At 40.3% G+C, this 18,074-nt stretch overlaps 2 protein-coding genes and 1 non-coding gene across 3 annotated transcripts in view; 2 read left to right on the top strand and 1 right to left on the bottom strand.

The window, feature by feature from the left end:
• Positions 1-18,074, top strand: part of LOC110439461 (uncharacterized) — a 1,085,403-nt gene that overhangs the window by 460,904 nt on the left and 606,425 nt on the right. The window lies entirely within an intron of this gene.
• trnat-ugu (transfer RNA threonine (anticodon UGU)) lies at positions 2,219-2,292 on the bottom strand. The gene has a single exon. It is a non-coding gene; the product is annotated as a tRNA-Thr (tRNA).
• On the top strand, positions 11,058-15,127 carry LOC137490968 (uncharacterized). The gene has a single exon (XM_068219986.2). The coding sequence runs from the start codon at positions 11,193-11,195 to the stop codon at positions 12,744-12,746; it is 1,554 nt and encodes a 517-aa protein (XP_068076087.1). The 5' UTR covers positions 11,058-11,192; the 3' UTR covers positions 12,747-15,127.

Here is an 18,074-nt window from a genome sequence, read left to right as displayed (position 1 = left end):
CCCGAGACAGGTGCTCTGGCCAACTCATTCTCAGCACTAAAAGAAAAAAAAAAACCACACACAATACTTTCAAACTCAGTCTCATTTAAGACAGTGGGGGAAAAGCAGTATGTACTGTGCTTTCCACTTAGGTACTTTGCACATTCATAAAGAGGCTCTTGTATGACAAATCCAAAAGGTTTGATCTCCACAATAGGTGGTAGCCACTTTTGCCCAAAACCACAGGTTGTCTTCAAGTCATTTCTCAAGCCTACTCGGCACTGCACCTTTTTCTAATCTCCCTTGTTTAAAACAGCTCAATTAAAGAGCCCATATTATGGGTTTTTGAAAAATCCCCTCCATGTAGTGTGTTACACAGCTCTAAGTGAAGTGAAGTATCCAGCTAAGGCTTAAATCTGTAAGAATACAATGTTTTTAAACGGTTGATTCATCTATAAAAAAGCCGACTCATGGTGCTTCAAACGAGTCGCCTTGATACCGAGTCATTAGGTGTTTCGCCATGACGTACGAACAAAACCAAGTTATTCACCTGCACGCGCAAACCCGGGAGATTTCAAACCTGAGGCCCCACCCTCTGACGCAGAAACCCAGACACACACACACACCCACAAACACACGCACACAAACATGCTGGTCGATTGAAGTCACACTGCAGATGGATATTATATCGAGTATCTACCCAGAGATGAAACATCAGCATTATAACCAAGCAGTTGGAAACTTCTGGAAACTACATGCTACAAAGAATACTTCATCTGCGTTTGTTAAAGGAAGGATCAGTAAAGAGTAACTTACTGATGGACATGTCAGGATTAGTTTCTTCCTCCATTTCTCAAGTGTAAGTACGTGCGATTAAAGTTGCCTCGTTTACTCTAGCTTGCAAATGTATTTAGTTGTGATTTGTTACTGTATCAGGTTAACTGGCTATATTCTCTTATCGCGTGCAAAGTTACGTTAAAAACGCGACGCGTGCTGCTTTGTGTACGGAGCTTCGTGGTAGAGGTCTGCGGCGCGGGAATAAATTTCCGAATAAATCGCTGGAGCGGTCGATAATGGGTTTAATTTGGGACGGGAGCGGGCTGTCTAGCAATATCGTGAATATTGCTATGCGAATGAGACAGAGAGAGAGCTTTGCCTGTGTGTCTGCTTGGTGCTTGTGTGTATGTGTTAGTGCGCACACGCGCATATGAGAGAGAGAGCTTTGTCTGGCTGTCTGGACTGTTTAGCTGGGTGATTTTCGGTTGTTCTCCCCCGCTCTTTAGCGGGATCGGGCACGGCGGGCAAAAAACGGGGCGGGTCGGGCACCGGGACAAGAAATTCTAAATATAAGCGGGAGCGGTCGGGTTCAGGCTAAAACCTGGCGGGTGCGGGCGGAAGCGGGAGCGTTGTCATCCGGAGGTGTGTGTGTTTGTGTGGGAGCTAAAATCCACGCCTACACTATCGATCGTGTATGAACTGTGATTACTTTTATATTGTGCATTTCACTCTCTGACTGAAGGCAGTCGACCAATCGCAACAGACTGTCATCGGTCCAATCAGCGCAGATTAGCTTCGCGCTAAGGAGGGGTTTGGGAACAAATAAATCACTGGACGATTCATACAGGTGTCGCTGAAATAATTAGGTAAAAATAAATGCAGATTATAAGACCATGAAAGTGTTTTTTGACCTTGCATGCATATTAGACTGTTGTTGGAGACCCTTACAACCAAGATATGACCCTATTTCATGTATAATAAGGGCTCTTTAAGTCATAAGTGTCATTGTAGATTACCTAGTATCTGAGCCTGCACTGTGCAATGAAAGAAAGAAGCAAAACGGGATGGACAGACGCCTAAAATGTCGGAAACGCCCCGCACCTGAGTCAGTAAAGAAAAAGGACATCGCTTATAACTCTGGTGGGACTCGAACCCAGAACCTTTGAATGCCTCCATTGACAGCCTAGACAGCCTCCTGTTTACTAGACAGGCACTTTGACCAGCTAGGCGCCAGGCACTGAAAAGAATGGTCAACTGTCAAGCTGGTTTTATATAGCTCTGAGGGAGGTAGCATTTAAACTTTGAGTGGCTCAATTTCTAGGCCTGAACTCCAGTGTGCTATCCATTGTGTGCTCCAGTGTGCTATCAATTTGCTCAGATACATGCTGTTGTTGGCCATCAAAAAAGATTTCATATGTGCAAAAGTTCAATTGAATATTTATGGTCTACGTATCTGAGGAAAAGGCACTGCTGGGATTTGAACCCAGGATTTCCTGTTTACAAGACAGGCACTTTGACCAACTAAGCCACAGCGCCTGATGGTTATAAAAAGGGCTAATTGTTTGTATGAAAAAAGAAAAGAAAAACTATATAGTTGAAGCGCTGCATGTGTGAATGTCTCAACTTGAAATATTGAATTCCAATTTGTTATGTATTACCACACCATGCATTATGAAGTCATCGTCCAGAGCCCACTTGAACGAGCAGCGCTTTTAAGATTTTGAGTTTTGTTAAGAAGCTTAACTGCTGAAGAGTTTGCTGCGAAAACACTTGCAATTCTTAAGAAGAAGCTTCTCTAGGACATGAACATTAGGCACTGTTAGGACTTGAACCCAGCATCTCCTGTTTACAAGAAAGGTACTTCGACCAACTAAGTACACTCTTATACATTTTATCTTATACATCGTGTTTTGCCCTTGTGAAACGTATTTTATGAAAATGTATTTTTATTTTGAGCACGTGAAAATTTTTTGTGAATATAAATAAATGTTTTACGCGTGAATTTGGTTTTATGCACATGAATTTGGCTACACATGTGTACATCGTGTCTTTTGCATGAATTCCTTTTGAGACTAATCTGATTCCATTCGAAAAGTCTAAAAAGAGGCAGACTGTCCCCTCTGAAAAGCTCCAATTGCCACCTAGACCACCAATGAGCTGTCCGTTGAGCCACAGAGCCATAAAACACCATATTTTGAGGCTCTACGGCAGGGCTATTCAATTGGCGGCCCGTCAGCCGAACTTTTCTGTTGCACGAAAAAGTCATGACAACTTGCAAACTATGCACTAGTTTAAAGTTCCAAGTATGTACACCGAGACTAATACCCACACACATCAAATTAACTATAGCATATCAGGTCTTTTCCGCTTGCAAGTTTGTTATTTCTAATGTAAGAATGACAATATGTGCGCACAAGCAGGGCAACGCGCTTGCCTCTGTCTGGGCGCAAGCAGTAGAAAACATCTCATGGTGAGATTTGTGCGTGCCTTTCAGTGCAATGTAAACAAAATATATGTTACAAGAATTATTGGCAACACTTTCTTTTACAACCCGCAAAGTACCGCGTAAGTACAGTGAAATAACGGTGTACCTTTCTGTACGTATGGTATAAGTAAAATGAACGTACGTGTAGGTACAAGGGAACAAACTGTAATGCTTGGGTGAATAGGGGATAACAACTAGACATGCTACACGCAAAGTACCGTGTAAGTATATTAATTTTACAGTGTACTTTTCTATAAAGTGCAAAGGAACAAATGGGTAATGTGTGAGTAATAAGGGGGTAACAACCAGATATGCAATGCTTGGGTAATATGGGGGTAAGAACCAGACATGCAACACGCAAAGTACTTTGTAAGTAAATTAATTTTACAGTGTACTTTTCTATAAAGTGCAAAGGAACAAACGGGTAATGTTTGGGTAATAAGGGGGTAACAAGCAGATGTGCTACACGCAAAGTACCCCATAAGTATATTAAATTTACGGAGTACTTTTCTTTAAGTATTATATAAAGAACGATGCAAGGTTGGTCACAACCTAATGCAACCTGCAAACACCTGCTTAAGTACATTATTAATAGTACCCTTATTCAGTGCTTGGGTTTTTATAAGGGTTGTTTACTAAACAAAAGATTCACAACCCGTATTGTATATTGTTTGTATTTTAAATCTGCAATTCAATACAAATATATATTTTCATACACCACTTACCTTGTGAAAGCTTACTCGTCGATCTCACCATCACCAGCAATTTCTCAACAACACTATCAACAAATACTTTTGCATGATATACGGTCAGGGTTTAATGCCGATTACAACAGGCTTGCATTTTTACTGCTGTCTGCAGAACGGAGGGACCAACTGTTACATTTTAGTGAATAGCTGATGTTTTATTGAAAAATGTAGTGTGCAATTTTTCATTCAATCAATTAAAACTGCAGCTGTAGTTTTCTGTTCTTACTGTTCAAATATACACTTGTGCGTTGAAGTCCAGCTTGTTCCCTCCTTGTTCCCTGTAGTTATAAGGTAAATACAGCATTTGCGGGTTGTAAAATAAAGTGAAGCCTTGTTCCCTTTAGTTACAAAGTAATTAAATATGCTGTAACAGCATTAGCTGTTTCAAGTTCAAAGTACTTGTAAAAGTGCATACCATAATAAGCACAAGCAAAAACATGAATTTCACCAACTTCAATAACAATTATTTATTATTAACATTTATTAACAAACTCTCAAACAAACTTTCTTACAAACTTGTATCACACAATAATTATAAACAATTGAACAGATGGGAAAAAAAAGCTGCTTAATTATTTACTCAATTGAAATGAAGAAAGAAAGATACAAGGAAACAAAGATCAACGCCTGAACTTGTTTTTTCATAGGCAACAGCTTGTGTTCCTTCTTCATTCTGATAATCTTAAAACTGGGGAAGGAGACAAGAAACTGTTTTAATTCTTTTGAATAGCATTGGAGTGTTGTTCCATTGATATATGCTGGAACTTGATACAGTTCTCCCTCCGAAGCAATTGCCACCTGTAATCAAAAGTGCGGAAATTTAATTTGTAGAATTTCAAAAAGGGATGGCAATAGAAACCAATTAATATCAGTCTAACAGATTATGCAACCCTCATTGAACTAATAATTACTGTCAGTAGTTGTCAAGAGCCCTTTCAGATTAAAAGTAGTTTGGTTTGTTGGGATGGATCTAAACTCTTCAAGAAGGTGAATATGCAGTATTTCTATTTCCAATATTATTTAACTAGAGGCTGTATTTTATGCTGCTTTTGCACTGTATTGCAATAATGAATTTTTTTCTGGCATTTAGCTTATGCTCTGATATAGATAGGGTGAAAAAAAAGATTGCACTGATGAATCACTCAATCTTAACAAAAAACAAAAAATTGTAACGGGGAGACTGACACGGAGATATCCATTATGCAGTATTTATTAGTCACACTTTCACTCAAACAATCAACATGCAAAAAGGTGCGAACATACAACAACAACAGCAATAAAGGTCTTAGGGCTGGCGGCTGACAGACACAGAGTGAATTATCAGGCATGGGTCAGAGGCAGGCGGCATGATTCAGAGTCCGTGTATCAGGCTTGGGTCGAGGGCAGGCAGCGAGTATCAGAGTCCGTGTAACAGGCTTATGTCGTGGGCAGGCAGAAGGCAAAGCAGTCAGAAACGGGCTGAAGTAATACACAGGAGATCAGGCAGGATATAACGCTCAGTAATGCTGGCCGGGGCTGAACAAGACTTCGCAAAGACTGAGTGTTTGAGTGCGGCTTATAAAGGGTACGTGGGTCATTAGCGGGATTCAGTTCAGGTGTGCTGGATCAGTGCAAGTGGATGATGTAATGCTTAGAAGTACGGAGATGGTGGCCTCTGCTGGCCAGCGAGGGGAGTGACTGGGACCGAGTCGGTGACAAAAATATAAATGCATCACCTAAAGGAAGGTGCCTAGTTGGAACATATTTAGATCAAGCTGTAATTTTCTAAGAATATTTGTTTAACTACTTAGCAACAACACTAAAATTATTACAACATCTGTGGTCATACATACCCCTGCAATTATACTTGTGTAACGCCGGGGAGTAACACCACAACAGGAGGTAGGATCCAATATGCAGGTTTTATTCACAGTCAGGCAAGTAGTGGTCAATATGGGAGCAAACAGATATATGTAGACAATCCAGAATCGTAGTCAGTAAACAGGCAATAGGTCGTAAGGCAGGCGGCTAAACAGGATGACAAGGATAAACAGGGCTAAGAACAAAACACGGGAAAACAAGACCAGGGGCCTGTTTCAGAAAGGAGGTTAACTGAAAACTCAGAGTATTTTAACCCTGAAATGAGAGAAACTCTGAGTTTTCCGTTTCAAAATGGCAGGTTTGTTAAACTCGAGAAAGCAGGGTAAGTCAAGCCTGTTTCTGAAAGAGAGTTAACTTTAACTCAGAGTCAGTTACTGTGGTAACTTACTCTGTGAATCTAACCTGGTCAGAAGCAGGTTTTATTCTCTAAACTCGGAGTTTCTGTCGGTCTCCTCCCCTTTTTTAAAGATGAAGCGGTATTTCTCGCCTTAGTCTTACGTTTCCACCCACCTATTTTAATGCTCATTTTGGATACGTGCATAAAAACGATTGATAGAAATGTCATGATGCACATAACTTTTTAAAATATGCATAAAACACGCGCATAACTGAGTAGGATAAACTTTTATTCGATAAAAAATGTGCGCATAAACTACGATGGAAACACTTTTACTGAACAAATTACAGTATGTACATTAAAAAAAGATCATGATCATATGATAATGAAAATGTGTGTAAATGGACAAACCAGCAGGCTGGGCACACTGTAACGTGTCTTAAATATTGTTTTAGTCATTCTAAAATGCCTTAACTGTTTCAGTATTAGTGTATATTATTAATTACCTCCGAATGTCTGGTGCGTGTCAAGAGTCTCCGCGTCTCATGGCTTCAGACGCCCCCATGTGTTCATTGTGTTTCAGCATTGTCTTCTGACATCGAGGCGCAAGTACATTAATTAGGCTAAATAAAGAATTAATTGACGCAGCTTCTTCTACCACAGTAAATTCTGTTTTTACTGTTGATATTTGGTGCCAGTTTAATCAGGAAGTGATGATTTTTTTTCTCTTTGACTCGTTGGATGGAATTTTATTTGCATCTTTTATGCAATATTCCAGTTTTGCACATAAATTTATGTAATATATTTGGATGGAAACATGGCTATTGCCTACATTTTAGTCACACACAGAAGAACTGTACGAGAATGGCTTATCCTTTTTTAATAAATAATTAAATTAAATTCACCTTCGACACGCACTGTAACTAGATTAATGGGATTATTATTCTTTCTAAAAATTATTTTTAGTACTGCTTACCTTCTAAATGTTATATTAACCTCTATCACTTGATCAATAAAAAAGGCAGACACACAAGTGCACTGTTAAATCATTTAAAACTAATAAATGTATAAAAAAGTTTAGAAAAAAAATATAAACGTCACAAATTACATTACTTATTTTATTATACTTAAATATTTAAATACTTAAAAAGTGAAATTAGGCATTAACTTGAGCAGCTGTTTTCCCACGCTAACTGTCTCTTCTTCACTGATGGTTGCTTCTTTTTAAATATATACACTCATATTTGCTATAACTTTGCATGAGAACATCAAGTTCAGCTGGAGAAAGAAATGGTGATCTCTTTTATAAGATGTTGCCATAGTCACTCGTAATGTCTGCGCTCCATTGATAATGCCTTTTTAAAGTAACGGTGTGCGCGCTTAACTCTGAGTTGGTCTACTCGAAGTTGATTGACCCAGCTCAGATCAGCTGTTCTGAAACCGAAAACTCTGAGTTTTTAATCTCTCGGTAAATCAACTCAGAGTTCAAGTTTAAACTCTAAGTTGTTTGAACCTCCTTACTGAAACAGGCCCCTGAAATCCACCACCAGCTCCTTGGTTTTGCTGATGTTGAGTGAGAGGTGGTTTTCCTCACACCACTGCGTCAGAGTGTGTACCTCCTCTCTGTAGGCCCTCTCATTATTATCTGTGATTAGGCCCACCACTGTTGTGTCATCTGCAAATTTAACAATGACGTTGGAGATGTGTTTGGCTGTACAGTCATGTGTTTACAGGAAGTAGAGGAGTGGACTGAGAACACAGCCCTGTGGATCACCAGTGTTGAGGATCAGTGTGGATGAGGATATGTTGTTCAGTCTGCTTGAAAGGAAGTCCAGGAACTAGTTGCACAGAGAGCTGTGTAGATCCAGAGCCTGGAGCTTCACCACTAGTTTGGCAGGCACTAAAGTGTTGAATACTGAGCTGTAGTCCACAAACAGCATTCTCACATATGTGCTTTTATTTTCCAGGTGAGACAGAGCAGTGTGCAAGGTGAAAGCAATTGCTTCATCAGTGTAGCGATTATTCCTGTAAGCAAATTGCAGAGGGTCAGTGTGAGCGGACAGTACAGAGCAGATGTGCTTTTTAATCAGCTTCTCAAAGCACTTGTTGAAGATGGGTGTCAGAGCAACTGGACGCCAGTCATTTAAGCATGTGGTTTTAGATTATTTCAGTATGGGCACAATAGTAGCTGTCTTAAAGCATGTGGGAACCACAGGCCGAGAGAGGGAGAGGGAGAGGTCTGGGCCATAGCTTTCAGGATGCTCCGAAAAGATCTCGTTACGTCCACTACAGAAATAGAGTGTGCTGACTGTTTCGGTATCAGCCGCGGAGCGCACAGTGTGTGGGTGCTGTCCTGGGCTTTAAAGCAAGTGTAGAACGAGTTGAGCTCGTCCGGGAGAGACGCAGAAATGTTCACAGTGAGGGGTTTGTTACTTTTAAAGTCTGTGATGTAATTAAGTCCCTGCCACATACTCCTCCCCTATACCTTGTACCTCTGTATTGATGTTTTGCTGTTTTGATAGTTTACCTGAGGTTGTAGTTTGCTTGTTTTTGTTCCTCAGCATTTCTGGATTTATAGGCGGAGGTTCACACTAATAGGGCTGTTCGAACTTCGCCATTAATCTATGGTTTTGGGTTAGGGACAGATTTTTAGACAGTTTAGATATGGACAGTTTTTGTTGGGACCGTGTCTTCTATACACTTTCTGATGAAGCATGTAACGGTGTCTTGAGTAAACTTTAGGTCGTACTCACACTAGGTACAGTTGCCTCGAACTGGGCCAAACCGCGCTTGTCCCCCCTCCCGTCTCCCCCGACAGCCTGCACTCACACCACAAATGGGCCTCGGCACGCTTACGTCATCGCTGCTGCGCTGTTCAGTGAGAAGCGCTCTCACTCACTCAGCAGCACAGTGGAGATTTCTCTAGTTATATCGTTTCAGTCGTTTGATATGCAGTGACATGCAGTCAAATATTTCACCAAACAGTCCTTAGGGATGCATTTACACGCAGTCAGATATTTCGCCGAACAGATCCGCCACTTTAGGCGCTTATAAACAATCATAAAGCCCTAGTGCTGCAGGAATGAGGAGGTTTGCTGAAGGCGCGCAACTGTCTGCGTCTTTAATAAATTACGGCAGTTTGCGTTCACTGAACAGTAAGAATGATTAATAAATCCATATGAAACAATCCCTTAAAGTCACGTCTCTCTTTCAGTTTCGGGTTTTGGCACGTTTTGCACTCACACTACAAACGTACCGGCCAAGTGAACCGCGCTCAGGCCCTTCTCTTCCAACCGGGCTAGGGCCAGCCAAGTGAACCGTGCTTGAGCCCGATTCAGCTAAGGGTCTTCTCAACGATCCGGGAAACTCACACTTCTCAAACGATCCAGGAAACGGGCCTGGGCACAGTACGGATGGCATAGTGTGAGTAGGCCCTTAATGTCGTCATCAGAAGCTGTCCGTAACATCTCCCAGTCCACAAGTTCAAAACATTCTTGAAGTATGGAATCCGATTGGTCCGTCCAGCTTTGAAACGTCTTGAAGGTGGGTGGTTCCCGTTTCAGTTTCTGCCTGTAAGCAGGCAAGAGCAGAACAAAAGAGTCATCTGATATGCCAAACGGTGGGCGGGGGAGGAATTTGTTGGCGTCCCGGAACGGAGAATAGAAGTGGTCCAAAATACGGTCACCACGCATGTTTGTGGTGATATGGTGATAGTATTTTGGAGCGATTTTCCTGAGATTGGCATTGTTAAAGTCCCCTGTAACAATAAACGCTGCCACTGGGTGTGTGGTTTCCTGCTCGCTTATGCTCCCATTCAGTTCCCTTAGCGCCTGCTTTGTGTTGTATTTATAACAGCTGTGAACTCTCTTGGTGCCCAGTGTGGTCGGCACCGAAGCATAAGGTATTCCAGATCAGGAGAACAAAATGATCTAACTGGATGTATGTTTCTCAACCATGAGTTGTTAATAAAGAAACAAACACCTCCTTCTTTGCTTTCCCTTTTGGTTCTTTCATTCTATCCACAGTATCTTATCCATAGTATTCTATCCATAGTATTCCCTGTCTGCTAAACAAATTTTAGAGAAACATTTTGTTGTAATTATGAATATATACAAATAAAAATAGGCCATTGTTACGACCCCCTCGTTCAAGTTGCAACATAAAAGAGCTCAGACAACAAAAAAATTATATATGCAACTTATTTATTATACACAACTAATAAAACAACAAATCAAGAAACAAACAAATGTCTAGGGGAAAATAAAGAAAATAACTAACTTTAACTACACATATAAATAATGCCAAACAAAACCATAATATTGCCAAAATAAAGAGATGGTCTTGATGCGAAGACGGCCAGTAGCCACACTATCCTGCAGAAGCTAGCTCACTCTCGCATTTATATGCTTTGAACCAATTGGGGAGTAACCATGGCACCTAATCAGGATCTTCCACATCCAAAGTAGAATACCGGGGTCGTCACACCATTTACACCTTTCAAATCTGTGTCTTATCAATGTGACCAAAATTACTTTTATGATCAATTATGCAAGAAACTCTGAAAACTAGACTGACAGCGTTTCAATTTACAATGACTTCTATGTTAGGCGACTATGACACAATTTACATTGTAAAAGCTGTAGATAAATAAAGATGAATTTAATCTGCTTAAATGTGTACAGGTTAATGACTGAACAAAATATGATCTGATTTTATTTTACATTTAACATGCATCAAAATAAGTGTGTGTAGCCAATGTTTCCAGTGTCTTTTTACTTTTCAGCTTTTGATGAGAGATTTTTAGACTTAATGAAAATTAATCTGTTATTTATTTATTTCAGACCTAATTGAAGAGAATGAGAGGAAAGAGGAGGAACATCATATCAAAATTGAGGAAAAAACTCATTTACAGACTGATGGTATTTTGAAAAGGAGAGACAAGAATTGTTTCACCTGCACTCAGTGTGGAAAGATTTTGGCAAGCAAAAGCAAACTTAAGATTCACATGATAATCCACACTGGAGAGAAACCATTCATGTGCACTCAGTGTGGGAAGAGTTTCCGCCAAGCATCATCACTTAATAAACACATGAGGATCCACACTGGAGAGAAACCATTCACATGCACTCAGTGTGGAATAAGTTTTAACTGCTCATCATACCTTAAACAACACATGAGGATCCACACTGGAGAGAAACCATTTACTTGCACTCAGTGTGGGAAGAGTTTCAACCGCTCATCAAACCTTGATCAACACATAAGGATCCACACTGGAGAGAAACCAATAACGTGCACTCTGTGTGGGAAGAGTTTTCGCCAATCATCATCCCTTTCTAAACACATGAGGACCCACACTGGAGAGAAACCATTTACGTGCACTCAGTGTGGGAAGAGTTTCCGCCAAGCATCATCACTTAATAAACACATGAGGACCCACACTGGAGAGAAACCATTTACTTGCACTCAGTGTGGGAAGAGTTTCAACCGCTCATCACACCTTAATCAACACATAAGGATCCACACTGGAGAGAAACCAATAACGTGCACTCAGTGTGGGAAGAGTTTCCGCCAATCATCATCCCTTTATAAACACATGAGGATCCACACTGGAGAGAAACCATTCACATGCACTCAGTGTGGGAAGAGTTTCAGCCAATCATCAAACTTTAATCTACACATGAGGATCCACACTGGAGAGAAACTTATAACGTGCACTCAGTGTGGGAAGAGTTTTCACCAATCATCATCCCTTTATAAACACATGAGGATCCACACTGGAGAGAAACCATTCACATGCACTCAGTGTGGGAAGAGTTTCCGCCAAGCATCATCACTTAATAAACACATGAGGATCCACACTGGAGAGAAACCAATAACGTGCACTCAGTGTGGGAAGAGTTTCCGCCAAACATCATCACTTAATAAACACATGAGGATCCACACTGGAAAGAAACCATTCACATGCACTCAGTGTGGAATAAGTTTTAACTGCTCATCATACCTTAAACAACACATGAGGATCCACACTGGAGAGAAGCCATTTACTTGCACTCAGTGTGGGAGGAGTTTCAACCGCTCATCAAACCTTGATCACCACATGAGGATCCACACTGGAGAGAAACCATTTACTTGCACTCAGTGTGGGAAGAGTTTCAACCGCTCATCAAACCTTGATCAACACATAAGGATCCACACTGGAGAGAAACCAATAACGTGCACTCTGTGTGGGAAGAGTTTTCGCCAATCATCATCCCTTTCTAAACACATGAGGACCCACACTGGAGAGAAACCATTTACTTGCACTCAGTGTGGGAAGAGTTTCAGCCAATCATCAAACTTTAATCTACACATGAGGATCCACACTGGAGAGAAACCATTTACGTGCACTCAGTGTGGGAAGAGTTTCCGCCAAGCATCATCACTTAATAAACACATAAGGATCCACACTGGAGAGAAACCAATAACGTGCACTCAGTGTGGGAAGAGTTTTCGCCAATCATCATCCCTTTATAAACACATGAGGATCCACACTGGAGAGAAACCATTCACTTGCTCTTAATTAAATTAAATTCAGCTTTATTTGTATAGCGCTTTTACAATGTAGATTGTGTCAAAGCAGCTTCACATAAATGGTCATAATAAATTGGATCAGGGTAGTTCAGTTTTTAGTGTTTAAGTTCAGTTCAGCTCAGTTCAGTGTGGTTTAAATCATTACTGAGAGTCCAAACACTGAAGAGCAAATCCATTGATGCATAGCTCTACCGATCCTGAACCATGCAAGCCAGTGGCGACAGCGGAGAGGGAAAAAAAAAACTTTACTGATAGAAGTGAAGAAAAAAAACCTTGAGAGAAACCAGACTCAGTTGGGCACGACCATTTTCATTTCTTCGCTGGCCAAAAGTCTTGTGCAGAGCTGCAGTCTCAGCAGTGGAGGCTGGAAGCTGGCCTCAGCGAAGACTCGTCTGTCCCTGGAGCATCACTGGAATCAGTCTCATGTTCTCCACTCCCCACGACCACCAGCGCAGCAGCAGCTCAGGATACGGCCTGGTCCCGGATATGGAAACCTTGGGATCATCTCGTCGCTGGTCTTGGATCCAATCAGTGACTCCGCATAATCTGAGGACCTCGGGATGATTATCCCCAGGTGGAAATGAAGAAAAAAAAAGAATAATTAGCGTAGCTGCTGTTCATAGTGTATATAAGCAAGATATAGAAACTTGTGTGGAAACCCGCTAAGTGGTGCATTGAGTGTATGCTTTACTAAACAGATAGGTCTTTAATCTAGTTTTGAACTGAGAGAGTGTGTCTGAGCCTCGGATGTTATCAGGGAGGCTATTCCAGAGTTTAGCAGCCATAAATGAGAAGGCTCGACCTCCTTTACTCAACTTTGCTATTCTAGGTACTACCAGAAGCCCGGAGTTTCGAGATCTTAAAGAGCGAGTTGGATTGTAGCGAGACAGAAGATAAACAGGAGCTAGATAGGTGAGAATTAATATTTTAAATTTAATACAAAACTTAACAGGCAGCCAGTGTAAGGAGGATAAAATTGGGGTCTGTGGTCACACCGGACTTTTCTCTCCATAGACTTTCATTCATACGCACGCAAATGTGTCAGACTGGAAACGTAAGTTTGTGCGTCAAGTTTCGCAATTCACTGCCTTGCAAGGTTCAAGCTTGGTGAACTTTGACCTTGGAAATTGCATCACTTGACTATGTAAGACCCACACTGGAGAGAAACCGTTCACATGCACTCAGTGTGGGAAGAGATTCAACCGATCAGCAAACCTTAATAAACACATGAAAATCCACACTGATGTGAAAGAGTATATGCGCTTATTACAGCTCCAAAATTGAATCTGCACCAGACAATTTACTCTGGAGAGACCGTACAAGTGTTTTTACAAGAGGTTTAATCAGTTAACACATCTGAAAACAACAGGATTCACACTGGAGAGAAACCGTACAGATCTGATCAGTGTCTACAGAGTTTTAATCATTCGGCGCAGCTTAAGAAACACATAGGGAAAAAAGTTACACACATGACATGAATGCAGCAAAAATTTTCTCTGTGCACTGGATGTTTCATGTCTGAATAATGTTTGAAAAGGCTGAGTGACAGTATACTGTTTTCCAACACTCCTACACTGCAGTAGGTGGGGTTGTAAATGTGTTGCGCTTCTCGCGTTTACCGTAAACACCGTGGTGGTGGCTGAGAGAAGAACTGTCATAAACATCTGGCCAACAGCTCCTCTGCAGCTTAAAATCTCTTTGCAAGTGATTGTACCAGTGCAGATAAATTTGTACTCTCTCCAGTGTATTCATGTAGCTAGTGTTGTTTTAGAAGATGTTCACTGTCTGACTCCCTGAATGAGAGACATCACTGGGAAGACACCGCACATCAAAGAAGGTGGAGCTCTAGGACGCTTAGTTTGCAGTATACCAGGGCCTCAAGTTTTAAAAGCCCATTCAATTGTCCTGTGTTGCAGCTTTTATTAGTGAAGTTTCTTTACTTTTAGATTCTAGATTTTTCTAGTTTACTTCATTTACTTTGAGTCGAATACAAACTTGATGAATATTTTAGGATTTAGGCAGAGCGACAGGTATTAAGTTTTACAATATTTATACACTGTGATGACTCCAGATTAGAGCATGTGGTAAATTCTGATTGGATGCCTGCATTACTCATCAATGGGTATATAAAAGTTGTTGTGCTAGCTACCCCAGGACACTGTGGCTACTCAGGAGTCCACATGTCAAGACCTGCCATCTCATTGGCTCTTTAACCTTATGGTTTTGTTTTGCATTACTTTTGTCATGTAGTTAAAGTGTTGTGATTTTATCCTAAGTTCTTTATCGTCATTATTATCCCTAGAAATTTGTTGGTTGCTTTGATTGTTTGTTCTATGAGTTACTTTTATAATAAATAATTTGCATTCAGGCTATTTTGTTGGCACTCTTATGGTGCGACTCTAACAAGCGGGTCATAACACTTCGCAAAATGTGGCCGGTTGTATCCAAGATCTTGTTCTTTTCAGTCATGACCATAGGTGAGTGTAGGAACCTAGAATGAGCAGTAAATAAGGAACATTGCCTTTCGTCTCAGATCCTTCACCACAACAGACAACCACATCAACTGCATTACTGCTGCCGCTGCACTGATCCATCTTTAAATCTCACATTCCATTCCTCATGGAAAACCCTGATACTTGAACTCCATTTGGGGTAAAGACTCTCCTCCAAACTGGAGATGGCCACCTTTTTCCAGTCAAGCACAATGGTTTCTTAGAGGTGCTGTTTCTTTCCCTGCCATGTCACACTCAGCAGCAAACCGTCCCACTTACTCCATGTCCTATGAAGCCAAAAAGACAACGTTATCTGCAAATGGCAGAGACAGTCCTAGGCTGCACCTAAAATTCTGTCAGTAAAAATTACTGTATTTTTGAGATCAGCCTGAAAAATAGCACATTTACAAAATAAAATGAATAAATGGATGGATGGATAGACATTGTAGTGGTGGAAGGGGAAGTTGGATGGCTTGTGTAGATGTTAGATGATCACACACACACACACACACACACACACACACACACACACACACACACACACACAAGTAATAGCTTCTAGCTTATTTTTATTACGTTCTTCAGCAGTAACAAGCTTTTCTGTTCTGTCGCTCCCACCACCGACGTTCCCCTCTAGCTCCACCCACTTCCGTTACATCACTTGACACACAAGAAGCTACATCCCCCGCTTTTTTATTTCCAATATTTTTATTGCATTTTTTCCAGATATTATACAAACTTGCAAATGTATATGAAAAATAGAAGTCCTATCAGCAAAGAGATGACATGAAATACATAGCAATAAAAACAAGAAATCTGTAGAACTCTTTAAACAACCTTACATTTTTCTACCCCCTTCTATGCACCATCCCTCCCATCTCCCACCCCTCCCTATTTTCTGAGGCCTTCAATAAGTATGTAACGGTGAATCAAGACACTGATAAATAAATAATAAACATATAAACAAATAAATAATAACATTAGAAAAAAAATTATAAATAAAATAAATAACAATAAATATATGGGTAAATACAGAGGATGAAAATGTAAAATAGAAACTAGAAGTCTCTCTTTCTCCCTTTCGAAATTCTAGTCAGCAGTTCCTGAAATGTTAAGGTTCTCAATGACTGACAGCATGGGACTCCATGTTTTGTTAAAGGAGTTCAGTGATCCTTTAAAACAATGTCTCAGTTTCTCAAGATAGATGCCATTAAAAATCTCTTTAATCCAGTTTTCTGATGAGGGAGGGGACACATGTTTCCATTTGAGGAAAATTGCGCGCCTGGCGAGCAAGGTGGTAAAGGCAATGACGCAGCGTGATGTTTGTGTAGTTGGGGATGGAAGATAACCAAAAAGGGCAGTCAGAGGGTCAGGAGTGATGATTATATTAAGAGCTTGAGAAAGAATTGTAAAAATATTAGACCAAAAGGTTGTTAATTTTGAACATGACCAAAACATGTGAAGGTAATCGGCAGGTGACTGCTTACATCTGTTACAGGCATCACTTCTGCCTGGAAATAATCTAAAAAGTTTATCCCCCGCTTTTTTAGCAGGTGACAAGGCAACAGAAAGTAAAAAAAAATAAAATCAGGTAAATGTATATACAGATCTGGCATGAACTAACACGCGCATGAAACAAAGTGATCTCGCATGGCCACGACATATGGCGCGTTAGCACGGAAAGATGGTCTAGCAAATAAAGACATGAACAGTAGGGGGCAGTCGTGTACTGTAACGCACTGTATTGAAGCCGGAGCATTCTTTACGCATCGTTATAACCTAGAACACTACTTCATACAGGTGCGTAGATGTAGGGTGGACGGTGGTGATGCTTAATATTAATAGTTAAGTTTTCTAATTCACCACTGAACAACAGCTGATTAAACATCTGTGTCCTTTGAAGAAAAGCAAGATGGAGCAAATTAAAAAATAAAAACACAAAAAAAAAATGCATTTAGAAACAGCTGAGAGATCTCTCTTCCCTTCCTCACAATGGTTTGGTCCACTGCCCGCGTCCCAGCTCACGCAAAGACTATAGAATATCTTAAAGGGACTTTGATCTCACCTACTCTATGCACACGGGTCAAGTGTGCGGCTGCCTAGTTAACCTCGAAAGCGATTCTCTTGGTTCTCAACGAGGGGTGCGGAGAGATAGGAATGGGGCACACATTGTATTAAGAGCCCTTTTTTCCTTCTGGAGAGAAATTGCCCTTTTTTCTGTTAATTTTTAAAATAATAATATAAGCCTATGCATATGTGAGTGTGTGTTCGATATGAGGGCAGCTTTCCCTGTATATATTAGTGCTGACTATCGATTAAAAAAAATTAACTAATTAATCGCACCTTTTTAAAAAAATTTATAGCGATTAATCACATTTAAAATACTGAAACTTGTAATTTTGCCTGTTTAAATGTAAAATTAATGTAAACGCAAGACAAAAAATTATTTAAATTCAAAATATAATTGTTTAATAGAATTTTTGTTTAACTTGTAACACAGATTTCTTCATGCAAACAACATACCCACAATAAACCATTAAGATCCTGGCTTGACAGCCATATTTATTACAGAAATTAAAACACAGGCATGTTAATGACATTTACATTTCAAAACAATCAATGCCAATAAAGAAAACATTGATTTCCATGTTGGATTCTAAGTGGACTGCAAAAAAATGCCAAAATACAGGAATTGCAGATATGGAAAATGAAAAATTATAATAATAAACTATAGAATACAAACTGTTGCACTCATTGTAAAGTTTTATTGCTGTGAGTTGAGAACATTAATTATAGAGTAGAAACAATTTTGCTTAATCCTCCTT

Source organism: Danio rerio, chromosome 4 (genome assembly GCF_049306965.1).
Source record: "Danio rerio strain Tuebingen ecotype United States chromosome 4, GRCz12tu, whole genome shotgun sequence".
Lineage (NCBI taxonomy): Eukaryota > Metazoa > Chordata > Actinopteri > Cypriniformes > Danionidae > Danio > Danio rerio.
The sequence above is the reverse complement of the archived record's forward strand: the minus strand, read 5'-3'. Positions and strand labels throughout refer to the sequence as shown.